Consider the following 24,893-nt stretch of genomic DNA (forward strand, 5'->3'; position numbering starts at 1 on the left):
GCCGCACCGTAATCCCGCCCCTACCGACCCTGCGGAGCATCTGCTTCCGGTTCTCAAGCTGATTTGGCGGCGACCAGAACCTGCGCTGGCTGAGGCCTGTTGGCAGGTGAGGTAACACGGCAATTACAGTTTCGAATGCGCGGGGCTCACGCTGAATGTGGGGAGGGGATTTGAAGGTTGCTGGTGGTGAAGGAAGGGTCGTTCTGGGGACCCCCACCTTTACCGATCACGTCTAGGAAATGAGCGGTACTTTGCCTTGAGTCCCTGTGGATAGTTGGAGTCAGCACTCCCTTGGATTTCCAAAGTAGATCTTTTTAGACGCGGTTCTGCTTGCCTGTTCTCAAGGTTGATAGTGACATCTATTTTGCAGGAGTGTTGCGAGAAAGAAGATCATCTCTATAGAGTACCTAGCAGGTTACTTGGCATCCAGATATCCAGCAAAGTTCATTGTTTTTTCTTCCATTTTTTTCTTCCTTCTTTCCACCAATCTATCACCTAGAAGTGGGCTGGTACTAGGCTGACAACCTTGGATGGGTTGGTGTCGTTTTCTGAAACTTGCTGGACTGCTGTCCCTTTTGAATCATTTTTGTCAGCTTTGATTCACCCTTCCATTCCAGAGCCTTGCTGGAGATGGACAGCCGGATTCCTTATGATGACTACCCAGTGGTTTTCCTGCCTGCCTATGAGAATCCCCCAGCATGGATTCCTCCTCATGAGGTGGGAACCATCTGTACTCTTGAATAGCTGATTTTTTCCCATGAGCATGAGATAATATTTGAAAGGTAGGATAGCAGGGTTAGAAAGCTCGATGGAGAATGAATCTTAGCCTTTGTTGTAGCCAAGGGACCCAGAAATTGGATTCTGAGCAACTGGACCCATTAGAAGCTTCTTATGGAGTCCTCCTTCCAGAGTCCATTCACACCAGAGAATTCTGGAAATTCAGATCCCCAGTTTCCATTCTGTCAAAGTAATGAAGTGGGGAGCTACTGGACTACTAGCATTTCCCCAGGCTATCCATCTACCCATTTGGACTGTGTTATCTGTTCTACTTAAACTAAGTCCATGACTTCACCTTTTCCTGACTTCAGGGTGATACATTTGTGTTCCAGATGAAGGTGAACATAAAATATAAGACTAATAGTAAGATTTCTGGTGTTGCTGTTTCTTGCAGAGAGTATACCACCCAGACTACAACAATGAGTTGACCCAGTTTCTGCCCCGAATCGTCACATTGAAGAAACCCCCTGGAGCTCAGGTGAGCTTATGGAACAATGACATCTTATTCCAGGCCAGATTTGTCCATACTAGGCCCAGAAGTTAGCCGTGGTTGGGAGGACAGATTGGGAAACAGGTAGGGAGGTAAGGAAACTACCTTTATCGGGCAGAAAAGCTGAGATACTATTTCCACAACTTCTGACTTCTCTCTGAGGGACACATAGCCAAGCTATCATAGTGATGCTACTAGATATTCTTGTGTTTGTGGTCTATATTGAGCCCCCACTCTGTACTCTTCTCTTGCAGTTGGGATTTAACATCCGAGGAGGAAAGGCCTCCCAGCTAGGCATCTTCATCTCCAAGGTGCGTGTGCCTGGTAGGCAATATGGATAGCTACTTCCCTTTGTCATCAGGTTGCAGAACTGTGATGTCCCAACACCTGGGAGAAGGATGATTTTGTAGACTCATAGAAAAGGGGTGTAGTGGAGAAACTCTTTCCCACTTAAAACTTCCCACCTGGCAAGCATCTGTTTCCCTACATTTTCACATGCACACATATGTTCTCACACACACAGAATAGCACCTTACATTTGAATAGCACTTTGAAATTATCCTACCTCAACCACATATATTCTCTCCTTACCAACAGGTGATCCCTGACTCTGATGCACATCGAGCAGGACTTCAAGAAGGAGACCAAGTCCTAGCTGTAAATGATGTGGATTTCCAGGATATTGAGCATAGCAAGGTGAGCATTGCACTTGGGCTGTGATGAGGCCAAAAGCCATCCCAGGTAGGAAAAGTTAGACAGGTTTAGCCTAATCTGTATGTAACTCAATAAGAATCTCTCCTGAGGAAGTGTACTAGTCGGAAGCAGCTATTAGTGACCCAGAAGGTTGGATTGGCAAATGACTTTCCTCCTGTTATGATTCTATTCTGGGTCATATCTCTTCATTTGTACAAGCTGTTGTGCTCCTTTTAGGCTGTTGAGATCCTGAAGACAGCCCGTGAAATCAGCATGCGTGTCCGCTTCTTTCCCTACAGTAAGTGTCACTCTCTTTTTTACTTACTCGGAAGGGCTCTGGATAGGGATGCTTTAAGTTTACTGATTACTAGAGGCCCCATGAGTTGGGGGTAGAGAATTGGGAGCTCAGGCCTGAAAATAACCTGCTTTGTTCCTCCTTTTCTTTCTTCTTTTCCCCAGATTATCATCGCCAAAAAGAGAGGACTGTGCACTAGAGAGTTGCAACCCACAGCCCTCCACATGGAATCTTCTAGGACAAGCTGGCCAGGCCTCAAGGAAGCCACATGCACTCTCATACAGTCTCATACATTTCGGAGATTCCCGTAATACCTGTTTTTCCTCCTCTGCCTACTATTCTCTCCTCCAAAAAGTAAAACGAGATGCTGAAGAAATGTTGGTGTGACTTTTGGATGATACTCATTAAGTATAAAATGCTATTGAGTCAAAAATAAAAGCACGTCCAAAGAGAGGAGCCACTGGAAGTAACAGAGCAACACTGTACCTACTTGACAATTATCTCTATCTGCCCAGAACATCAGGGAGGCCCAGGAACCTTAGCTACAGTATAGCTGAAGAATGATATAGGGTGGAGGATACTGGAGGAAACCTTCCCTTTCCCCCATGATCTTTGGACATTTCTCTGGAGGGGAGGTTGTATTAGTTCTGTCTTCTTTCCCTGATTCTTTGATCTGGAACATAAACTAAGAGAGAGGCTTAGTGCATCTCTTTTCAGCAATAGTAAGAAATTGATTCCCAATTTCCAAGTTGTAGATTGAGTAGTACTGACAGCTGATTTCTCCCTTTTCTTCACCCCAGCCCCTAAATAACCTTCTGCCATGTTTTTAGTTCCTTAGTTACAATTCATTGTTAGAGATTCCAGGCCACACTTTATGCCATTTCCACTGGCATGTTTAAGATACCCATTCAGAACAGAAAGTTTTCTAATGAGATATGGGATGAAGTACCCCCATAATGAAAGTCCCAAATTTGCCCTGAAAGAATCCTGGGAAGCTTAAATATATATTTCCAAGCCCTTCCCCCGGAGAGTGATTTTGTTGGTCTGAGGTGGAGCCTGGAAATCTGAAATTTTAAGTAAGGTAAATTAGCCTTCAAATATGGGAAACAGTTCTAAATGCAGTAGTAGTAATATATCTCTATGAGGAAGTTCTGGCTCTTCCTATAAATCCCATCCCAGCTCTACTATGGTACCTCTTCTAGAGGCTTGATGCCATTGTTAGGTGGCAACATCCTTGTGAGCAGAGCTGGAGGTAGAACTCCTCTAGCTGTCTCTGCTTCCTGGGTAATTCCCTCTTACTGGGAATATTCCTATTGCTCTGCTTACCTGCAATGGCCATCTGAGAAAGAATCTCATACTTGCACAAAGGCATATTGGCTGAGTCTACTGAATGTTGAGGTCCAAGACTCTCCCTGTGGTTAATTCATCTGAGAAGTGTGGTAAGCTGTAAAAAGTCCCTGCCAGGTACCATGGGCCTAAGAGGCAAAACCCCTCTTGCCCTAAATTGGCTCTCACTTTGTGGTACTTGGAATGGCTCAGGGTTGGTTGGAGCACCAGATGATGTAATTGCATTGTGGAAGTATAGGTAGAGCATAGAGAAAGTGCAAGCAGTAACAGGCTGAGGTAAAAGGACCAGTTGTTTATTGAGGGTGTAGATAAGAAAATGGTGGATAATGAACTGTATTGGTCTTTGAGGCATCCCAGCTGCTGTAGAACTGCATCCCCTATAGGTGTCTTAGCAGTCAGTGAAGGTAAAGTGGGATTCCTGGGTCCTGCAAGAACTTTCCACCCATAACTGTGAGATACAGTCAAGAAAGAAATGCTGGCACTTCCAGGGGTTTCGTTTTACTCGTAAGCCCCAGAATTGGACAATACCTTAGTAAGTGGTCAAGTATTTAAACCAAAAACCTGAGGGTGGGGGAGAAGGACTGATACTGGGAGGCCCAAATGCAATAAATTCGTCAAATTAGGCAGGCAGCCTAAGCTATCAACAGGAACAATGGCTTTTTTAAATGTTTGTTAATCCTCACCTAAGGATATTTTTTCCATTGATTTTTAGAGGGAGAGGGAGGGAGGGAGGGAGGGAGGGAGGGAGGGAACATTGATGTGAGAGAGACACATCAATTGGCTGTTCCTGCAAGCAGGGCTGGGGATAGAACCTGCAACCCAGGTACATGCTATTGACTGGGAATCAAACCCGGAACCCTTAGATCCACATGCCAACACTCTAACCATTGAGCCAAATCAGCCAGGGCAGGAGCAATGGCTTTTGATGCCTGACACATCAGAGGGCTCCAGTTAGATTTCAACCACTGAAGTGTGTTAAGGAAGGTAATAGAGAGGTGGCTGGGGTCAAATCTCAAATCCCAGGGGCAGCTTCTAGGAGACAAGAGGAATTCTGATTTTACGATCCCTTTCACCTAAAGGCAAACCAGAGAGCTACTTTGAGCTTAGTTAGTCCCTTGTCTCTTAAATATTAATTAGGGGGAAAAATTGGCTTGGCCATCAACTCAACAAGGGAAGTTTGTCTTCTTTGCTTGTGCACTCCGTACCCCAGCAAAGCTGGAAAAAAAAGGATACTCTTTTTCCTTCAGTGGAGATGAGTTATTTCTGGGAGGAAGGTCAGGAGCCATGCACAGCTCTGTGTGTGTGTGTGTGTATGTGTGAGAGAGAGAGAGAGAGAGAGAGAGAGGGAGGGAGGGAGGGAGGGAGGGAGGGAGGGAGGGAGGGGTGCCAATGGAGGGAGAGAGAATGGTGATGCACAAAAGGAGGTAAGGTTCAGAGACATGATTCTGGGCCTTTTTACTGCATAACAGGGACACGAACCTTACACTGCCCCACGATAGGACAAACCAAGGTTATCTGAAAGAGTAAGTGGTGGTGGGTGGCTAGAGCCAAGAGTGCCATGGAATTATAATAAAGAATAGTTATTTTTCACATTGTAACTGGTTTTGGCACTGGTTTCAATAAACATCACATTGAGGTCTCTGGATTTTTCTTCCCCTCTTCTGCGGAGACTTGTCTGGACAAATGAGAAATTATATTATAAGGGACCAGATAGTGGTAAGACCCCTTCTGACCAGAGTTACTGGAGAAAAATAGATCCTTCTCAGGTATAATAATGCCTCCCTAGTAATAGCAACTCTAGAAACCTTGAACCTATAACCTTTCTGATCCCTGACACTAGTAACTTCTCCCAAGTAAATATAGCATAGTAGACCCTCCCCACAGAGACTAAGCTTTAGGTATGCCAGAAAAAGTTATAGTTACACCTTACCTTTTGTTCAGATCAATCTTGTTACCCACCAACATGATGACTACATCATTACCTCTTTCTGCCTGAACATCTCCTACCCACTTATCCATTTCTTTGAAAGAATTGATGTGTATAAAAGAATGTGTTGCAGTGTTGAAACATTTAGTAGAGGTTTGGAGAGAATAAAGTACCTGTCCTTCCTCTCGCCTATTCTTACCAACCTCCCTATTGCTTACCTTAATCCCTTTATCAAATAAAACATAGCATAACACCCCCTTGTGATGCCATAGACAACCCCTGCAATAACTGAATCATAATGTAGCTAGGAATCAGGCTGCAAAAGTGCTGCTGGCCAGCTGTGTCCCATAGCTTCAGTTGAACCTGCATAAAACAAAGGTAGATAAAGGCTAGAACTTAATAAAGGCAAAGTAAAAAGAGTTAAGGAATCTGGATCTCTGAAAAGTGGCTACTATGACCACAAACCAAGTGACCTACCATCCTAGGACAGGTCCAATGTCATTATACTATTTTGATTAAGGAAGACCCTAGAGAGCAGCAGATTTAAGGATTCAGGGCCTCTTGGATTTTGTCTGTGTTACAGTTGGAGTTTAGATAAGGACAGAGAGAACAAGAAACAGGACAGGGTTGGTAATTTGGGGAGGTTTCATGTTTTCCTTCCCCTTCTTTATCCACAAATAATCTAGGGTGGTGCTACCCTACTGTGACACATATGCCTAAGGGGTTGAGGTACAGGATTAGTGATATGAGAGTGAATACTCGTCAGTCCTCCAAGTATATGATCTTAGACAGGAAGTCAATTCCAATGGTTGCCTGCAAATGAGAGATACGCACTCTACCCCTCCTCTACTCCCAATATCAGGCAGCCTTAGAACTGCAAGTGGAGAATAGCCTTTGAGAAGGTTGTCCTGCTCAACTTCTCAATACTTAAAATAGATAACTTTGAGGAGAAGAATCCCTGAGTGAGTGGACCAAGGAAAGGGGCAAAAATGTACCTAATGATACCTTGGTGGTGGGCTCACCTGGCCGGTGCAGTTGAAGCTCTGGATCATGAACCAGGTGGTGACTGATGTCTTCCCCACTGTGAGGTAGATAAGTAAGCCATTTGTCACCCTGGGCGAACCAGGGAACCCTCTACTCCATTCCATACAATCACACCTCCTTATCCCCCAAGCCCAACCCAGAGCCCCACTGCCCTGCTCCTCCAGGAACAGGAGTTTGGATTTATGCAGAGATTAGTACTGGGATCCCTTGATGGTTTCCAGGCTGAAGCTTCTGTTCTTGCTGTGGCCCTCGCAGGATGTCAAGGCATACCTCGTGGCTAGCTGCCTGAAGTCACGGAGCTCTCGGTCCAACTGCTCTTCAAACCACCTTGGGACCGCCTCTGGGCCTGGGCTCTGCCCACTGGCCCACAGCTTCTGCTGTTCTTTCTCTCCTCTGGGACAGTGGGTGATCTCGGGAGTGGGGAAGCAAGGATGGACAGCACCCAGAGGGAAAGTTGAAGGACCTATGAAGTCAGGGGTCATTTAGGGGAAAAGCACCTGCTACAGGGTAATCTAATCATTGATGTGGAAGGGGGGCGCTCGTTCTTGATAGTTCCATTACCCTCCTGGAAGAGGACATACCAAAGAGATCGCCAGGAATCTCTGGACAAGCTGAGTTATTAAAGCGTTACAGTGGGGCTCTCACACAAGCTCCAGAGCCAGTTGCTCAGCTCCCCTCGTCCCTCTCTGCTGCCAAAGTCTCTTGCCTCTCCTCCCCGCAGGGTAAACTCCTGGATGACTATGTCCTCAGAGCTTGCAAAAGCAGCAGAGGGGAATGGAGGGTTAGGAACAAGTTTCTGGGCATCTCCACATTCCCTCCTTTTCTTGATCCCAGAGAAGTGATCCCTTCCCTGTCTTCCGGCTCACATCTTCAAACCCCACAGGGTAGCCCCACCCCTTCCAGATTGACCACACCCGATTGTTTCCCTTCACTGGCTCCCTCCCCAAAGACCCAACACAAAACGCCCTGGTGAGTACTGGAGGGGGAATTAGAATGGAGGGAGGGATGGAGGGAAGGGATCGAAGAATGAAAGAGGGAAATAAGGGTGAGAGGGCTGGCAGGAATGGAAGAGATGAAGGGCGAGGGTGATCCCGAGAGGAGAAGTGGGGATGCAGAAAGGAAAAGGTGGACGTCTGAAAGCACTGAACTATAACATAAAGCAAAACCGTAAGTTTTCACTATAAACGTATTGAAAGCAACACTCCAGGAAGCTTTTTTTACATATCCACTGTCAAAAAAAATGGAGGATGGCAGTGGGGAAAGGGTGATGGGACTTCCAGGCCACTTGTTTCCTTACCTAGAAGCCTCAGTAGCAAGCAAGGAGAGGGAGGGGAAAATGAAGCTGAAGCTGATAAGGGGCTCTTCAGTTTCTGAAGAAATGTCTTCCCCCTCCCTTTTTAACCCTCTCCCTCCCACACAATACACACATACACACTACTTCCCCTGAAAACCTAGACACCTAACCTGCCTATTGCTATTCAATCTCCACCCAAACTGCTAGTCCCCATCCATGAGATCAGAACTGTTTGGTCCCCAACCAGAAGGCCCACCGTTCCTGTGAGTTCCACCTGGTCACTCACCATGAGATGGCTTTGGATGCATCAGGATCAGGGGCAGCTCCACACCAACATCACTGCAAGGATCTCAAGGCAAAGTTTCCCTCCAAGTCCACTCCTTGAACCTCTCTCGCTCAGTTTTCCATCCTGGGATGGCCTCAAACTCCCCCATCAATCCTTTGGTCTCCTTATCTCATCATCCTCTCCTCTTGTCCCAGTTCCCCTCCCCACATCTCTTACCTGGCTTGTCAAGTTGCCTTGGATGCTGAGGGTAGAATGACAACATAAAATTAGCAGCTGGAAATGGAAAGTGGGAATATAATTTACTGGGGGATGAGGGATCGTAAGACCAAGTTAGCCACAGAACAGGTTTCTGGAAGGGAAGGTGGTTTGCTCACTGTGCTCACAGGGAACCTGATCTGGGAGAAGGATAGGAAACAGCTTGATTGGATCAGTCTAACTGGGAGGAAAACAGAAGGGAGAAATCTTTGGACTCTCAACCCCCACTCAGACAGACCCTGAACCCTCTCTCACCCTCCACTGGACACCATAAGATTGACTCTGACTTTGTAGGACACCAGGATCCCCAGCAGCTCCTTGTTCATTCCAGGTCTAAGACTGGAGATGGTAGTATTCATTGTGTGTTTGTGGGGGAGGAGGAGTAATTAATCAAGTCCCCCAGTCCTTTCCTGTGCATCTTTTGTCTTCCAACAGGCCTCCCAGGCTTTACTCTCTCCTAGTCATTGGAACCACATTTCTGTTCCTAAAATCCAGTTTTACCATGTCACCCTCTGCTCAATATCCTACCTCACTGAATCTAACTACTCTGCTTAGCAATCTTGTCCCACCCAGCCCCTCTAACCTTTTCTGTCCTAACTCCCTGACACCTGGAAAACAACCTAAATGGACCCATCCTCTTTCTATGCCCAAAACATGCCACGGGGATTCCCACCCTCTAGCCTTTGCTCATGCTATGCTATCAATCTGAAATGTTATTTTCTTCTTCTTTTGCTAACCAGATTCTACACATTCTTTAAGATCTAGCTTATTCTATCTTCTCCAGGACACCCTCTCTAGCTTTGTTGGCTTCTTTTAACTCCTATTGGATTTATAATCTGAACCACAGGTACTAATATTTAACTATTAGATTACATTTGCATTCCTCTTTGTTCCCCATCTAGACCATAAATTGACTGAAGGCAGAAATTGTCTTTAACTTCTTTGTATTCTCCACATGTAATGGGTGCCGAGTAAAAAACCCCACTGATTGAAAAATAAGGCACAGAAAGCTGTGTATTCTTGGAAAAGTCTCTTCATTGCTTGGGGGTGCTGATCTTCTATAAACTAATGCTGTTTGGATGATTTCTAAGGGTCTTTCTAGCATTAATAGTCTATAGCTACATGATTGATAAGGCATGGGGAGGGGTATGGAGGAATTAATGCTTGTCAGATGGTGGCAGATGGTTTTTCCTGGGAGACACATTTAACACTAAGGCCTCTGAAGTGATAGGACCAAATGAATGACTTGATAGAATTCTATCAATTTTTATCATATCATTCTCCTTTTTTGACCTCCTTTTCCTCCATTTCTCATCTCCTAGTCTTTCATCCATTTCTATCTTCCCTAGAGAGTAGGTACTGTAGAGATCACAGTGTTAGAACCAAATGACATGTGCTAGAATCCTTTCTAACTCTGCCACTATTTGCTACACACGCTTAGACAAATTCCCTCATCTTTTCAGCCTCGGGGTCCTTAAGTATAAAATGGAACACAAACAACTTTACAGCCTACTTTAGTGGGATTTTTATGAAGAAAACATAATACATACATAAGACCTTTGTGAGCTGTGAAATAATATACAACATAGGAGTTTTTTCTCTCCACTTTTTCCTTTCTTGCTGACTATGACCCAAGCCTGCCATTGATCCCATGGGAATTATTTAGCTTACTGCTGGCCCTTAGGCCTGGAGGGATCTATGAACACTGACCTAGGGACATTAAAAAAATAGGTAGGCTTTATTGAAGGTGAAACCTCACAACTGTATATATAACATGCAGAATGGGTAGGAAATAGAAAATGGAGGCTGGGAGTCACGTTTGAGTTTACATTGTGCTAGAGGCCAGATTGGTATCACCATGCTTGAGTTTGCCATCCAGTGCCAAGCCCTGTTTCTGGCAGTAGGCAGCCAGGAGTGGGGTTATTGTAAAGCTCTTGGAGAAGCTGGAGTTAACAGCTATAGTCTCCCTTTGAAAGAAGAAGAGAAGAACTTAGGCTAGGCTTGCCAACTAAGTGTACTTTCATTCGGAAGAGTATCTTCCACAATTGCATGAATCTACTGGAGTATCCAAGAGAGCTGGCATGTCTAACTATGGAGAGCAGGAACAATTTTCTCTGATGGAAAGTCCTTGTGTCCCTGCCTTCTATCAGCATTTTGATGATCCTCTTGTGGGTATCCTCCCTCTAGTTCTCCTGGGAATCCTTCCCTTTATCCATGTCAGCCCTCACTTCAACTTTTCTCAGTCCTAGGCTCTTACCCACTTTCCCCAACCCTCTCCTCTGCCTCTGGCCCTCAGCCCTCCTCCCACCACCCCACCCCTTGGCACTTTGACTTAGGGCCTCAGCTCCAGCTCACATGAACTCCTGAATGAACACTGTTTTGGTGTACTGGTCTAGTGAATACAGGACAACATCTGCGATCTTGTCAACTAAACAGCCAGGAAAAGCAGATGACTATAATTAATCAGTCATCCTCGAGACCCCAACTCACTGCCCTCAGATGTGATCTTATACAATATGCATGATGCACTAAAATGTGCTCACGGACAAACAAAAGATAACTATTTTGATAAGCCCAAATTGGAGGGAATACAGGTTGAATAAGTAGGGCAGAGTTTTGGAAAAAGATCTGTGGATTCAGGACCAGGTGCAGAGAGATAGGAAAAGAAGCTCACCTGAAATCTTGATTTTTTTCAGTGATCTTGCTGGTGCAGTTGTTAATAGAAACATTGACAGAGATGGGTTGACCATGGTAGTGAACTTGAAGTTGGAGGAGAGAGGCCCATCAGAAGGTTGGAGGGAGAACACCAAGATCAAGACCCAGAATTCCTGTTTCCTTAGACCTGTTGCCACCTGGCTTCCATCCCTGTCTACCCAAGTAGGAAATCTGTGAATAAAAGGTTTCAGAGGGGCTGTGGGGTAGAGGACAGGAAGTGGGGGTCACAAACCTTCTTCTCCATCCAGGCCTGAAGTTAAAGGGGCTGAGCTGATAGAAGAAAGGGGCAGATGGCCTGGGCCCAGGGGCCAGGGTCTGCCTCCAGGTGTGTAAACTGTACTTTTTGAATCACTAGCCTCGCTGAGTTTCTGAGTAGAGGCCAAGGGGTTAGCCAGAACCTCTCTTTTGGGACTCACAGACCTTTCCCATGCCAACCCCATAGTCCAGTCCTTGCTTGAGAATTGGAGATGGGTGAAAGCCTTTCTCAGAGAACTCCTTTAGATCCTTGATGTGGGTATCTAGACCACTGGTCAGCAAACTATGGTTCACTGGCCAAATCTGGCCTGCTGCCTGGTTTCTATGCCCCATAAGTTAAGAACGGTTATTGCGTTTCTCAATGGTTGAAAAATTCAAAGAACAATAATATTTCATGACGTGGGAATTATATAAAATTCAAATTTTAGTGTCCATAAATAAAGTTGTATTGGAACACAGCCATCCCCATTCATTTTTGTGCTATCTATGCTGCTTTCACTCTACAGTGGTAGAGTTGAGTAGTTATAACAGAAACTAAATGATTTGCAGAGCCTAAATAGTCATTTTTTGGCCCTTTACATAAAAGTTTGCTGACCCTTGCCCTTGAGCAAAGCAGAGAAGTCAGAGGGGAATCAGAGCAGGCATCTGAGTTGATGGTGATAGTGCTGTAACAGGTTAGAAATAGGGCTGTTTCTGTCCTGAGAGCAGATCTGTTTCCTGGCACAGTTTGGAGGCAGTGATTTTGGAAAGGCTCAAAGAATACTGCTTAAGGATTTTGTCCTCCAAATTTTCAGCACAGAAACTCTTCACTTCCAAGTCAACCCCATAAGCTTGCAAAGGGCAAAGGCAAAGAGAACTCATTTCCAACATTGTGCTTCCCTTCCTTGTATACTGTAAGGAATGTCTGACCCCATTCCCAAGCTGTTCAATTCTCCAGTCTTGTTTGTCCATTTGTTCCTCCTAGCACTGACCATCTATCCCTTCCTGTATCTTGAGGACCTGGTTGCAGTGTCACTGAACAGGGCAGGTTGACAACCATCTAGTGGATTAGAAGGAGGGCAGCAAACAAAAGAAATAGGGACTCCTTTCTTCAGTTGTTCTTTAGCTTTCTCTCTTAATCTTCCCTGGAAACGTTGTCCAGGACTTGGGGTCAATACCTGCAGGGTAAAGGGGTAGGCATTGTCCCCCAGCTTGTGCAGCAGTTGCTCTTGCAGGACTGTGAGGGGCTTCTGGGGGTTGGTGGGCTCTGCTGGGATGACTTGTTGGACCTGTACATAGATGTCTTTGAGGAATGTCAAACCAATCACATCCATGGCCATATCGAAAGTCACATGTCAACATGAAAAACACTGCAGGCAAAGGAGGAAGAGAGTGACCTGTCAGGCCTGAGGGGGAAAGAAGGTCTTAAATGGCTCCTAAGACATGGAGAGACAGTGTTATATGATTGAAACAGTATAGCCATAAATAAAAGGACTAATACATTTGACTACAGTAAAATTTAAAACTTCTTTACATCAAGAGTCTTTATAAGCAATGAAACAAGCAAAAGCCTGTGAGAAAATATATGCAACACATATGACAAACAAATGTTTAGCATTTGTACTATATAAAGAACTTTTACAAATCAAAAATAAAAATATCCCAATATAAAAGTGTGCAAAGAATATGAATTGTCTCCTCACAAAAGTGCAAAATGACATGGGCAATAAGATACGAAAACAGCCCTGGCCGGTGTGGTTCAGTGGTTAGAGTGCCAGCCTGTGTACCTAAGGGACACAGGTTTGGTTCCTGGTCAAGGGCACATACCTGGGTTGCAGGTTCAATCCCTGGCCCCAGTTGGGGCACATGCAGGAGGCAACAGATCAATGTGTCTATCTCACATCAATGTTTCTCTCTCCCCCTCCCTTCCACTCTCTCTAAAAATCAATGAAAAAAATATCTTCAGGTGAAGATCAACAACAACAACAAAAGATATGAAAACATGTTCAGTCTCATTATTAATCAGATAAATGTAAATTAAAACCACAATGAGATAACATTTCATATCCATCAGGTTATTAAACAATTTAAAGTCTGACAATACTAAGTGTTGATGAAGATATGGAACAATAGGAGTTTATTACACACTGCCGGTGGGAGTATACATTAGGATAACCACTTTGGAAAACTGCTTGGTATTTTCAGTAAATTGAATCTGCTCAATATCTTATGACCTAAGAAGAATTTAGAGGGACTCTTGCTCATGTTTACAAAAAGATATGTATAAAAATATCCATTGCATCAATGTTTGTCATAGCATAAAACTTTAAGTAATTTAAATATCTGTCAATGGGAGAATGGATAATACAGTTGTGCTATATTTATATAATGGAATATTAAACTGAGATTAAAATGAATGAACTAGAATCCCATGTGTTAAAATGGTTAAATCTCAAAAACTAATGAGTAAAAAAAGCTAGCTGCAGAATGATACACTTATAAAAATTTATGTTTATCAAATTTTAAAGCATGTAGAACAATACCAAAGTTTCTCACAGATATATAAAGTAAGAATGTAGAAACATCATGGAAATAATAAACACCAAATTAGAGCTAGTGGGTAGAAGTAGGGTGGAGGTGAGTAGAGAAGTAAGAGGGAGGGAGGAAGGGGAATGGGGTGAGGAAAGGACACAAGGGAGACTTCACTTTGTTTCTATAATTGTGTGTGTGTGTGTGTGTGTGTGTGCGTGTGTGTGTAAAAGTCTCATTTTATTTCTCTATAACTAGGATTAAATTAGCTTTTTTATTTTTTATTTTATTATTGATAGTATTACAGATGTCCCCCATTTTCCCCCCTTTGCCCCTCTCTGCCCAGCCCCTGACCCACCCCAGGCCTTCACCACACTACTGTCTATGTCCATGGCTTATGCATATATGCATATATGTTCTTTGGTTAATCTCTTCCTACCCCCCACCTCCCTCCCCTCTGAGATATGTCAGTCTGTTCCATGTATCCATGCCTCTGGACCTATTTTGTTCATCAGTTTATTTTGTTTATTAGATTCCACATATAAGTGAGATCATGTGATGCTTGTCTTTCTTTGACTGGCTTATTTCACTCAGCATAATTATCTCCAGGTCCATCCATGTTGTTGCAAAGCTGGGTGGTGAGTACAGGGTATTCATTACAGAATTCTCTACGGTCAGAACATAGGCTTTATATATCTGGGCTTGAACATGACTTGTATAAATCCCTCTAGTTCTCTGAGCCTCAGTTATTTCACCTGTCAACAGTACTGCACTAAGAACTCTACATATGTTATTTAGAGCTCACAACATTCCTCTGAAGTATTATCTCCGCTTTACAGGTAGAGAAAATTAGCTCAGAGTAGTTAAGTGGTGGCCCAGGATTTCAATCCAGACCTGTCTGACTCCAAAGCCCAGACTTGTGTGTACCCAACCTCAGCTCATAGGACAATTGTGAGGAGTTGATGTATAGAAAATTGTAAAGTAATTATAGATGTGGATGATGATGATGATGGTGGTGGTGGTGGTGGTTATCATAGAAATATTGGCAGAAATGGAACAGTTAGAATTGAACTCATACTTTGCAGCTGGTACCTAAGATTAGTGGGAAATAGAAAGCTGCTTCAATGTACCAGTGGAGTGTGGGATGAAGTACAGAGGGACACCTTTCCAATGACAGAGTGACACAGATTGAAGAAAAGAAGGCTGTATAACAGAGATGGGCAATCTTAATTTTATCAGGAGCCCTGACCCAAAGAAAACTAATAACAGCCATACACTAGTAGAAAGCAACTTATTTTAGTATTTTTAAGAGATCAAAATATCGAACAGTCAGATTATCTGCTTTCAAAATTAAGAACAAGGAAAATGAATCTACATTCAAAAGATACAGCAAAGACTGAAAGTAATGATAATGGTAGTGTTTATAAGAACTGGGGCAATGGGCAGCCTCATACACTGCAGGAGGGAGAGTTAATTGGTATCACCATTTTGGAGGGCAATTTGACAATAGAAAGCTTAAAATATGTATGAATGCTGTTTGGCCAATCATTCTTTTTCTAGGCATTTAGCCTAAAGAAATAATTGGACAAGCATGAAAAGATATATACAAGTATGTACTTCACAGGGTTGTTTATAATAGCAAAAAATATCCAAGAATTGAAGATTGGCTAAACCATACAATATAGGACTAGGCAACTTTAAAATTAGAGATTTTTTATATATTGACAAAAGATTAGAAAACATTATAATATAGCATTTTAATTAATTAATTAATTTTTAAATATATCTTTATTGATTTCAGAGAGAGGAAGGGAGAGGGAGAGAGAGAGAAACATCAATGACGAGAGAGTCATTGATTGGCTGCCTCCTGCACGCCCCCGACTGGGGATCGAGCCCTCAACCCCGGGCATGTGCCCCTACCTGGAATCAAACCTTGATCTCCTGGACCCTAGGTTGATGCTCAACTGCTGAGCCACACCCGGCAGGGCAATAATATAGCATTTTAAATAAAAATATAGATATTCTACACAAAAAAGATGAATAAATATGAACTAAGATATTACTAGTAATTATCTTTATTATCATCTGTACTTTCTAATCTTTCTACAGTTAAGACAAACAACAATTTCCAAATTGACAACAAATAAATTCACCATGGTTCTCAAGTACAGTCAATTAAAGTGGGAAAAGGGAGAGAGAAAGAAAAGGAAAGATGGGACAAAGGAAAGGAAAATATAGAGAAGGGGAGAAGAGGAAAAGAGGAAAAGAGGTGGCTGGAAGGAAGCATGGGGAGAGACGGAATGAAAGAGATGAAGAATAAGACAGAAAAAGATTAGGAGGGGTGAGGCAGAGGGATCTAGTAACCCTTGAGGTGAGGGTATTAGATGAGTTGTTCTTAACACATCCAGCTGTTTGCATGTGGGGAGGGGATCACTGCCTCTCAAGACCTTATTGGCTCTCAAGCAGCTTAGAATCATCTTTTGTTTGTGCTAGGACATACTGGTTTTTATTTTTTAAAAATTCAACATCTACTTTAAAGTTATTAATTTATACTTGTGTTTATTATACTAATAATGCATATTAATTGTGTGAAAATGAGACAATACAAAAAAGATAAAGCATAACTCCACCATAATATGTCACATTACAGAGGTAACCCTGTTTATAACTGCTGCATTTGCTTCCCAACTTTGTTTCTATAATTAAATATAAGGTCGCCTTAGGTATTTATGACTTCTCTCTTACTGACTTTTCTAAAATTTGAATTTTTACTTTGAGACCATTGTAGTTTCACATGCAGCTGTAAGAAATAATAAAGAAAAATCCCAGATAGATTTTTATTAAACAACACTTCATTCACACAACCACATATACTGCCCTACAACTGGCCTTTAATCACTCAATGGTATAGAGTAAGCATATTTTACATCAACAAATGCAACTTGACAGGAGAAAAAAACATAATAGAAAATATGATGCAAATAAAGTTATCTTCATAAAAGTAACAAAACATAAAATAGCTAAGGAATTCCCTTAAATATATACAGCTTAAGTGAATAATAATATCAAACTCTACTAAGGGAAGATTAGAATAAAAGGGAAAAAATCTTATTCCTGGACCAAAATGCATTTTTTAAACTAAAAATTTCTTTCTGTAGATTATTCTGAAGATTCTGCAGGAAAGTGAAAAAACGATTTAGGCTTTGGAAATAAAGAGAAATTGAGAGTCTTAAATAAGTTGGTTAATTTACTAGCTATACCCCAATTTTTCTCTGATCATAAGGATGCCCAACAGCATGAGAAAACAAAGGAGCTCCCATAAGACTGTCAGTTGATTTCTCATCAGAAACTCTACAGGCCAGAAGGGAATGGCATGAAGTATTCAAGGTAATGCAAAACAAGGATCTGAAACCAAGACTACTCTATCCAGCAAGGTTATCATTCAAAATAGATGGTAAAATAAAGAGCTTTCCAGACAGAAAAAAAGGCTAAAAGAGTTTATCACCACCAAAGCAGCATTGCAAGAAATTTTTAGGAGACTGCTGTAATAAGAAGTTGAAAGACAGAGAATGAGAAACATAGGCATAAAGAAATAAAATGGCAATAGATAAGTACCTATCAATAGTAACTTTAAACATAAATGGATTAAATGTCTCAATCAAAAGACATAGGGTAGCTGAATGGATAAGATAACAAGATCTAAATACATGCTGTCTACAAGAGACCCACCTCAGAACAAAAGACTCACCAAGGTTGGGAGAAAAACAATACTTCTAGAGGACTTTAAAGGAGAGATTGCCAGCAATACAGTCAGAGTAGGGGACTTTAACACCCCACTGACTTTACTGGATAGATCTTCCAGACAAAAAATCAACAAGGAAACAGTGACCCTAAATGATACACTAGATAAGATTAATTTAATTGACATTTATAGAACATTCCACTCCAAAGCTGCAGAATAGGCATTCTCCTCAAGGACACCTGGGACATTCTCAAAGATAGATCACATGTTAGGACACAAAATAAGTCTCTACAAGTTCAAGAAGATTGAAATCATATCAAGCACCTTCTCAGATATTTACACCATGGAATACTATGCAGCTATAAAAAAGAAGGCTCCCTTACCCTTTGAGACACCAAGGTGGGACCTGGAGAGTATTATGCTAAGTGAAATAAGTCAGTCAGAGAAAGACAGTTATCACATGATCTTATTCATATGTGGAATCTAATGAACAAAATAAACTGATGAACAAAATAGATCCAGAGACATAAAAGCATAGAACAGACTGACGAATCTCAGAGGGAAGGCGGGGGTGGGTGGGGAGAAATTAACATAAGAATTTATATGCAAATATGCATAGCCCATGGACACAGAAAATAGTGGGGTGCAAGCTTGAGGGGAGGGGTACAGGGTGGAGGGGATCAATGGGGGAGAAAAGGGGGCATTTGTAATACTTTCAACAATAAAGATAAATTAAAAAAACAAAAAACAAAAGAAAATTGCAACCTTCGGGTCACAGCCAAGCTTATAGAAAAATACAGGTTTTTAAAAATTTATCCAGGTCTTTAAAAATCTTTTAATTATTTGCCAACATTTGAAAATCAGGAAATTTGCATAAAAATATGGATTTCTGACATATTGAATCTTTCCATAGGCAATCTAAGTCCATGTTCTGATCAGCAGTGAAGCAGGGGCACCACCAACAGTAATGGAGAAAATCAGAAATTCTAAAAACTATTTAAATTTCAGCATGCATGTAAATTTTGAAAAATAAAATTTCATTTATGTTTTAAAAACATATCTATTTTAAAATATTATTTGGGGAAGGGACACCATAATATTTTCAGATTTTGTGCCTCTAAAGGTCTTATTCTGAGCTTAATTTCCTGTTCCTCTCTAACAATCAGAAAATTTGGCCCCACTGGGCTGGAATTCCCAGTTGTTAGCCCCCACCAGACAAGGAATTCACAGTTCCTGCCACTATTTGGTTTTTCTTATATCCCTCCAGTTCACTTGCTTAGTCCACTCACTCAGGTTACTTACCTGGCATGTGTGACATTTCAGTTTGAGGCCCTTGACACAAAGACCAACAAAGATTTTTCACTTACTCTTTCAAACTTTTTAAAAAAATTTATCTTTATTGTTGAAAGTATTACAGGTGTCCCATTTTCCCCCCCAACTGACCCCCTGCACCTCATTCCCACCCCCTCCCCAGGCCTTCACCCTGTTATTGACTGTGTCTATGGGTTATGCATATATGCACATAACTTCTTTGGTTAATCTCTTCCCACCCTCCACCCCCCTTCCCTCTTTCCTCTGAAATATGACTGTTTGTTGCATGCATCAATGTCTCTAGATCTATTTAGTTCATCAGATTTTTTTGTTCATTAGCTTCTTCTTAAAAAAGACCTTTCAGCATTTCCTGTAGTGCTAGTCTGGTGGTGATGAACTCCTTTAGCTTTTTCTTATCTGTGAAGCTCTTTATCTGACCTTCAGTTCTAAATGATAGCTTTGCTGGGTAGAGCAATCTTGGTTGTAGTTCATGTTTTTCATCACTTTGAATATTTCTTGCCACTCCCTTCTGGCCTGCAAAGTTTCTCTTGAGAAATCAGCTGACAGTCATATGGGTGCTCCCTTGTAGGTAACTAACCGCTTTTCTCTTGCTGCTTTTTAGATTCTCTCTTTGTCTTTAACCTTTGGCATTTTAACTATGATGTGTCTTGCTGTGGACCTCTTTGGGCTCCTCTTGTTTGGGACCCTCTGTGCTTCCTGAACTTGTAAGTCTATTTCTTTCCCCAGGTAGGGGAAGTTTTCTGTAATTATTTTTTCAAATAGGTTTTCAATTACTTGCTCTCTTTCTTCTCCTTCTGGTACCCCAATAATATGAATTCTGGGCCTCTTGAAGTTGTCCCAGAGTCTCCTTATACTATCTTCATATTTCTGGATTCTTTTTTCTTTATGCTCTTCTGGTTGGGTGTTTTTTGTTTCCTCATGTTCCAAATTGCTGATTTGATTCTCAGCATCCTCTACTCTACTATTGATTCCCTGTAAATTATTCTTCATTTCAGTTTGTGTAGCCTTCATTTCAAATTGGTACTTTATTATGTCATCGATGGTCTCAGTTGTTTTCATAATACTTTTACTAATATGCTTTAGCATCCTTATAACCATATTTCTGAACTCTGTATCTAGTAGCTTGCTTGGTTCTATTTCATTTAGTTCCTTTTCTAGAGATTTCTTCTGTTCTTTCCTTTGTGACATGTTTCTTTGTATCCACATTTTGGCTGCTTCCACGTGTTTGTTTCTATGTATTAGGTAGAGCTGCTATGTCTCCTGGAATTTGTAGAGTAGCTTTGTGTAGTAGGTGCCCTGTAGGGTCCAGTGGCTCAGCCTCCCCAGTCACCTGAGCTGGGCCTTCTAGGTGCTCCCCTGTGTGGGCTGTGTGCACTGACATGTTGTAGTTGAGCCTTGGTTGCTATTGGTGCCACTGGAAGGAATTGACCCCCAGGCCAATTGGCTGTGAGCACCAGCTGCAACTACAGCTAAAGAACTGCTGTGCTGGAGATACCCCTATGGAACAGGATTTACTTCAGTGGAGCTTTGGTGTTCACTAAGTGCACCCCTTGAGTGTGTCACTTGTGGATGTAGTAAGGTTGTAATCCAGTGTGGTCGAGTCTGACCACCAGGTGCACTGTCTCTGGGGCCTCCCAGGAGGTGCAAAGTCAGCCTCTGGCAGTGCCTTGCCCAGGGCCACCCAGCACGAGCTACACAGCAAACCGTAGTTGGCTGCTACTTGTGCTGGGCTTAGCGTTGCCCAGGAGAGGCCAACCTATGAACCAATGCAGGCTGCTGCTAGTGCCAGGCCTGGGGCTACTTATCAAGACATATGGGGCACGCTGCTGCTTGTTTGATAGATTTTTGGAAAGTCCTAAGCATAAGGCTCGAGAGGCCACTTGCAGAGAAAAGCCACTGGAAATGGCTTGGATGAGCTTGCAAGTAGGGAGGGGCATGGTTTCCAGGAATCACCGGGGCAGGGCCAAAGGTGTGAGTCAGATGCTGGCGATTCAAATATGGTACCTGCCTGCCGGCTGTGTTGGGTGGAGGACTCGCCAAAGGAGCAATGGCCTCTGCTAGCTCTTCTGTCTGGGAGAAAGCTGCCCCTTCACCTCTCCCCCCAATTTCAGGAAGGTTAGTTCCTCATCAAATGTCCCAGGTTCCTTTCAAGCTGCTGCCCAGCATTGGAGCTCAGAGGGAGCACGTCTGAGTGAGTCCGTGTGCCAGCCCTTTAAGAGGAGCTGCCTGGGACTTCCTCAGCAACAGTCCCTGCTGGTTTTTACAGCCCAAAGTTGTGGGGATTTCTCTTCCGGGTCCTGGAGCCCTGGGCTGGGGAGCCCAAAATGAGGCTGGGACCCCTCGCTCCTCCGGGAAACCTCCAACTGCCAAGATGTCCCTCCCAGGTTTAACCCGCTGCACCAGGTATGGGCCCATGGCTATGTCTCCAGGATCCAGCCCTGATCTGCCCACGTCTCCACCCCTCTTACCAGCCTCAATGCCTTTTCAGTTCCCTGGTTATAGGGCTTCTGTTCAGCCAGATTTCAGGAGGTTCTGAGTGATGGTGGTTCTGTATTTTAGTTGTAATTTTGATGTGGTTGCGGGAGGTGGCGGGTGCAGCTGTTACCTATGCTGCCATCTTGTTTCTTCACTCTTTCAAACTTCTAAGTAATCAAGATCAACCAAGACTACATCATCTGTGGAAAGAGGGAGCAATGGAACCCCTGGTCAGGAAAAGATCTCAGACCTTGAAGCGGAAGTCGATCCCTGAAATGGTTCCTCCCATTTTTCCCTTTAATTGCCCTTTTCTTCTGAATGGTCCTTTCTTGGCCTTCTTTCACTCCCTGGCTCCCATACCCTTCTCCCCAAGCTCTTTCCCTTTTTGGACTCACTGGCCAATGGGTTTCACCATGTCTGCATGGTCCACAAAGTCCCATTTCCCCAGGTAGACAGAAAGCTGTTGTGGAACAACCTGCTGTGTTATTCTCATAATCATTTTTAACATAGTCACCTGAAGCCTTCAACCCAAACCCCTGAGACCTTGAAGGATATACTCACCTATCCCTTTTGCCCTCTCAGTTGCCCAGCTGGGCCAGGTTCTCTCACCTTCCCGTTAGAGGAGGTTTTCTTAAACACCTTATGGGGAGAAAACCAGAAAGAGGATAGGGTGGAAGAAGATTGAGAGAGAAGGGAAGAAGAGAGGAAGGGAGAGGAAAGAAAGGTTAAGTGGGGAAAAAAGGAAATATTCTTAGGATTAGAAGAGGCCCAAGGGGCTTGAAATGGTGCAAAGGTGGAGGTAACTGGGATAGAGTTTAAGACACAAGTTGGGGGAGGTTGGAACCCCCTCTGTCCCAAAGGCAAGTGCTGGATTTGGGTAGGGGACAAGTCGTAGGATCAGAGAATTAGGAGTTCTTACTTACCTGGAAATGTTGGCCATGGAGTTGATTTAGAGCCTTTTCTGGAAGGAGGGAGAGAAGGAGGAAGGCTCAATCATTTGGTCCCTAGTATCCTTAACTCCCTTTGTTATACCACCCAAGTACACCTGGTGTAATGTAGCCTTCCCCCTTTAGATAGATAACTCTCACCATAAAGTGCTTTTACTGTTCTCTTTCCTGACAAAGGTACTTATTCAGCCATATTCTTACCCTACTTGGTTTTTATTTTTTACAAATTGTTGGCTAACTATAGTGTCCATTCTTCAGAAAGTGCTGGCTTTCCTGGAGTAGCTGGGGCACTCTTGGAAGCCTTCAAGAAAGAAACTTGTCTGTAAAGGGACTAGAGATAGGCCTCCATCCAGCAAAGTGTGAGGAAAATTAAACTGAATGAGGCTGGATATCACCTAGCACACAGTGGGCTCCAAGACATGTTTGTTAACTATCTGATTTAATGAACAAACAAAAACAGGCTCTGTCTGCTTTTGCTCCTACAATGGATTCTGAGCCTGAGTTCACTTCACAGTGGCCTTATTCCTCAGCTAAGAAAGGAGATCTGTAGGAGAAAAACGGTTGGTGCCCTCATGTTCTTCATTGGTGACAGACACCTCTGTGGAGGTTGAAAGACTTTCTTCTTCTTTTTTAAAAAAATATGCCTTTATTGATTTCAAGGAGAGGAAGGGAAAGAGAGAGAGAGATAGAAACATTAATGATGAGAGAGTCATTCATTGGCTGCCTCCTGCACGCCCCCTATTGAGGATCGAGTCTGAAACCAGGGCATGTGCCCTGACTAGGAACTGAAATGAGATCTCCTGGATCATAGGTCAATGCTCAACCACTAAGCCATGCCAGCTGGACTGAAAGCCTTTCTTGAACCTGTTCTTCACTCTTATCACCCTCTCTAGATTTTCCCATCCTTCTCCTCATCCATATCCCAGGTGCTAGGCCTTGGAGAAGGGGGCCCTTAGAGAGAAGAAGATATCTCTCTAGTGCTTCCCTTTTATGCATATTAGGTCTGGCCCCAGGGTGAGCCTAGAGGAGCTTCCAGAGGTTTCTTGCAATGTTTCTCAGCCTGAGTGCCTGCTGGCTGTGTCAGGAAAGGTGCCTCTCAACTGCTCCCTGATATCATTAAGGGGGATGCTAAGGGCAAAGGATATGGGGCTTAGTATGGGCTAGAAATAGAGGACTTTAGACTATTCCCTGGGGAGAAAGATGAAGCTCACATCAGTCTCCAGCTCTTGTTGCTGTGCCTCCCTCCCCAGCCTCTTATACTCAAGGTCTTCTGAGTGCTCAGATTCATGGGGGTTAGGGGAAAAGAATAGGGTTCTAGGGGTTAGCATGAAATGCTGCTTTATAAATAGCTCAGGTGCCAAGAGTTTGGAAAGCAGATTAGTGGCTGAAAGATTAGTGGCTAAAAGAGAAGCAGGCTCTTCATGTTGGGACAGGGTGGGGTAGGGGTTTTAATCTGATGGTGTTAAAGGCAGGGGAGCTTGTGAAGGGGAAATACAGGGGTTTGGCTATGTGAGGCCTTGTACCTGAGGACTGGGATCAAAGTGGAGTCAGAGGCCTTAAAAGAAGAGCATGGTGAAGGGTAGAAATAGGAGGGCTCAAAGTGTAAACCTTTGTGTTCCTGAAAAAAGAGCTTTGTGTCACCCTCTTTCTATATCTCTTGATCAGCTATTACAAGCCACACAAAAGCCAAAGATATGGAAAAGAGTATCACTTCCCCAGCCACCCATCACTTAGAACTTGAGACTCTTGAAGCTGATAGTTAGCACTGACCATCCAAGCTTATGTGCACAGCAGAAGTCAATCTCCTATAAGAGGGAGTGGAGGTAGGGGAGGGGGGAATGGATGTATTGAGCTGTATGTATACAAGTCTGTGAGCCTTGAACTTCTTTTCTTGTTGGAGAGGAAGTAACAAAGGATTCTTGGCCCAAGAACAGGTTCTCCTGGCAGGATATTGCATGTGGAGGGAATAGGCAGTTGACATATGCATCACCCCCACTTAGAGTAAACCCTCCCCCACCCTAGCTCTTGACTCTCTCCAATCCCTGAAACTAAGTCCATGCTATAGGCTCTAAGCAGCTTCCCTGGCCTCTTATGACCGCTCATAGAATTAGAGATATTTCTGTCCTACAGCCGCCAGGACCCCCATAATGGCAGCAACAGAAGTAATCTTCCTTATTTGACTGTCCTTCCCACAAGGGGCTTCATGGACATGAAGAATGTAGAGACAGAACCTCCAACCTCTGGGGATACAGGACCCTACCCCCCTCACCTTAAAGCCGGCTGGTATTTAGTATCTATCCACAGATGCAACCTTCAACCCTCCAAAATGAGGTGTTCTTTCCTCAGAGGATGGGTATGGCTGTGGCTCAGAGGGCTGGGAAAGGCCTTCTCTACTTCCTGCTCCCCACTGTGGGCACTGAACAGCTACCCTATATTCCCTTTGCACAGTGAGCTGTGTTAACCCTTGTCATATCTTGCCAGCATGTATCCCAGTGCCTTGTCTTTTAGTTG

General features: G+C 43.3%; 2 protein-coding genes across 2 annotated transcripts; one reads left to right on the forward strand and one right to left on the reverse strand.

Annotated features, from left to right (window-relative positions):
- The first annotated feature begins 22 nt into the window (after positions 1 to 22).
- On the forward strand, positions 23 to 2,708 carry PDZD11 (PDZ domain containing 11). Its single transcript, XM_081126042.1, has 7 exons — positions 23 to 106; positions 618 to 717; positions 1,172 to 1,255; positions 1,522 to 1,578; positions 1,865 to 1,963; positions 2,198 to 2,258; positions 2,420 to 2,708. The coding sequence occupies exons 2-7, from the start codon at positions 631 to 633 to the stop codon at positions 2,452 to 2,454; spliced, it is 423 nt and encodes a 140-aa protein (XP_080982168.1). The 5' UTR covers positions 23 to 106; positions 618 to 630; the 3' UTR covers positions 2,455 to 2,708.
- Positions 2,709 to 8,145: 5,437 nt separating this feature from the next.
- ARR3 (arrestin 3) lies at positions 8,146 to 24,528 on the reverse strand (the record flags this gene model as incomplete). The annotated part of the gene is given in 15 exon segments (XM_081125385.1): positions 8,146 to 8,206; positions 8,664 to 8,747; positions 10,238 to 10,375; positions 10,764 to 10,836; positions 11,083 to 11,104; positions 11,106 to 11,167; positions 11,352 to 11,379; positions 11,383 to 11,491; positions 12,142 to 12,208; positions 12,357 to 12,417; positions 12,536 to 12,692; positions 12,694 to 12,727; positions 21,835 to 21,895; positions 22,045 to 22,074; positions 24,511 to 24,528. Coding segments are annotated over 15 exon segments (1,005 nt in total).
- Positions 24,529 to 24,893: the final 365 nt, after the last annotated feature.

This window comes from Miniopterus schreibersii, assembly GCF_964146895.1.
Source record: "Miniopterus schreibersii genome assembly, chromosome: X".
In the NCBI taxonomy this organism is placed as follows: Eukaryota; Metazoa; Chordata; class Mammalia; order Chiroptera; family Miniopteridae; genus Miniopterus; species Miniopterus schreibersii.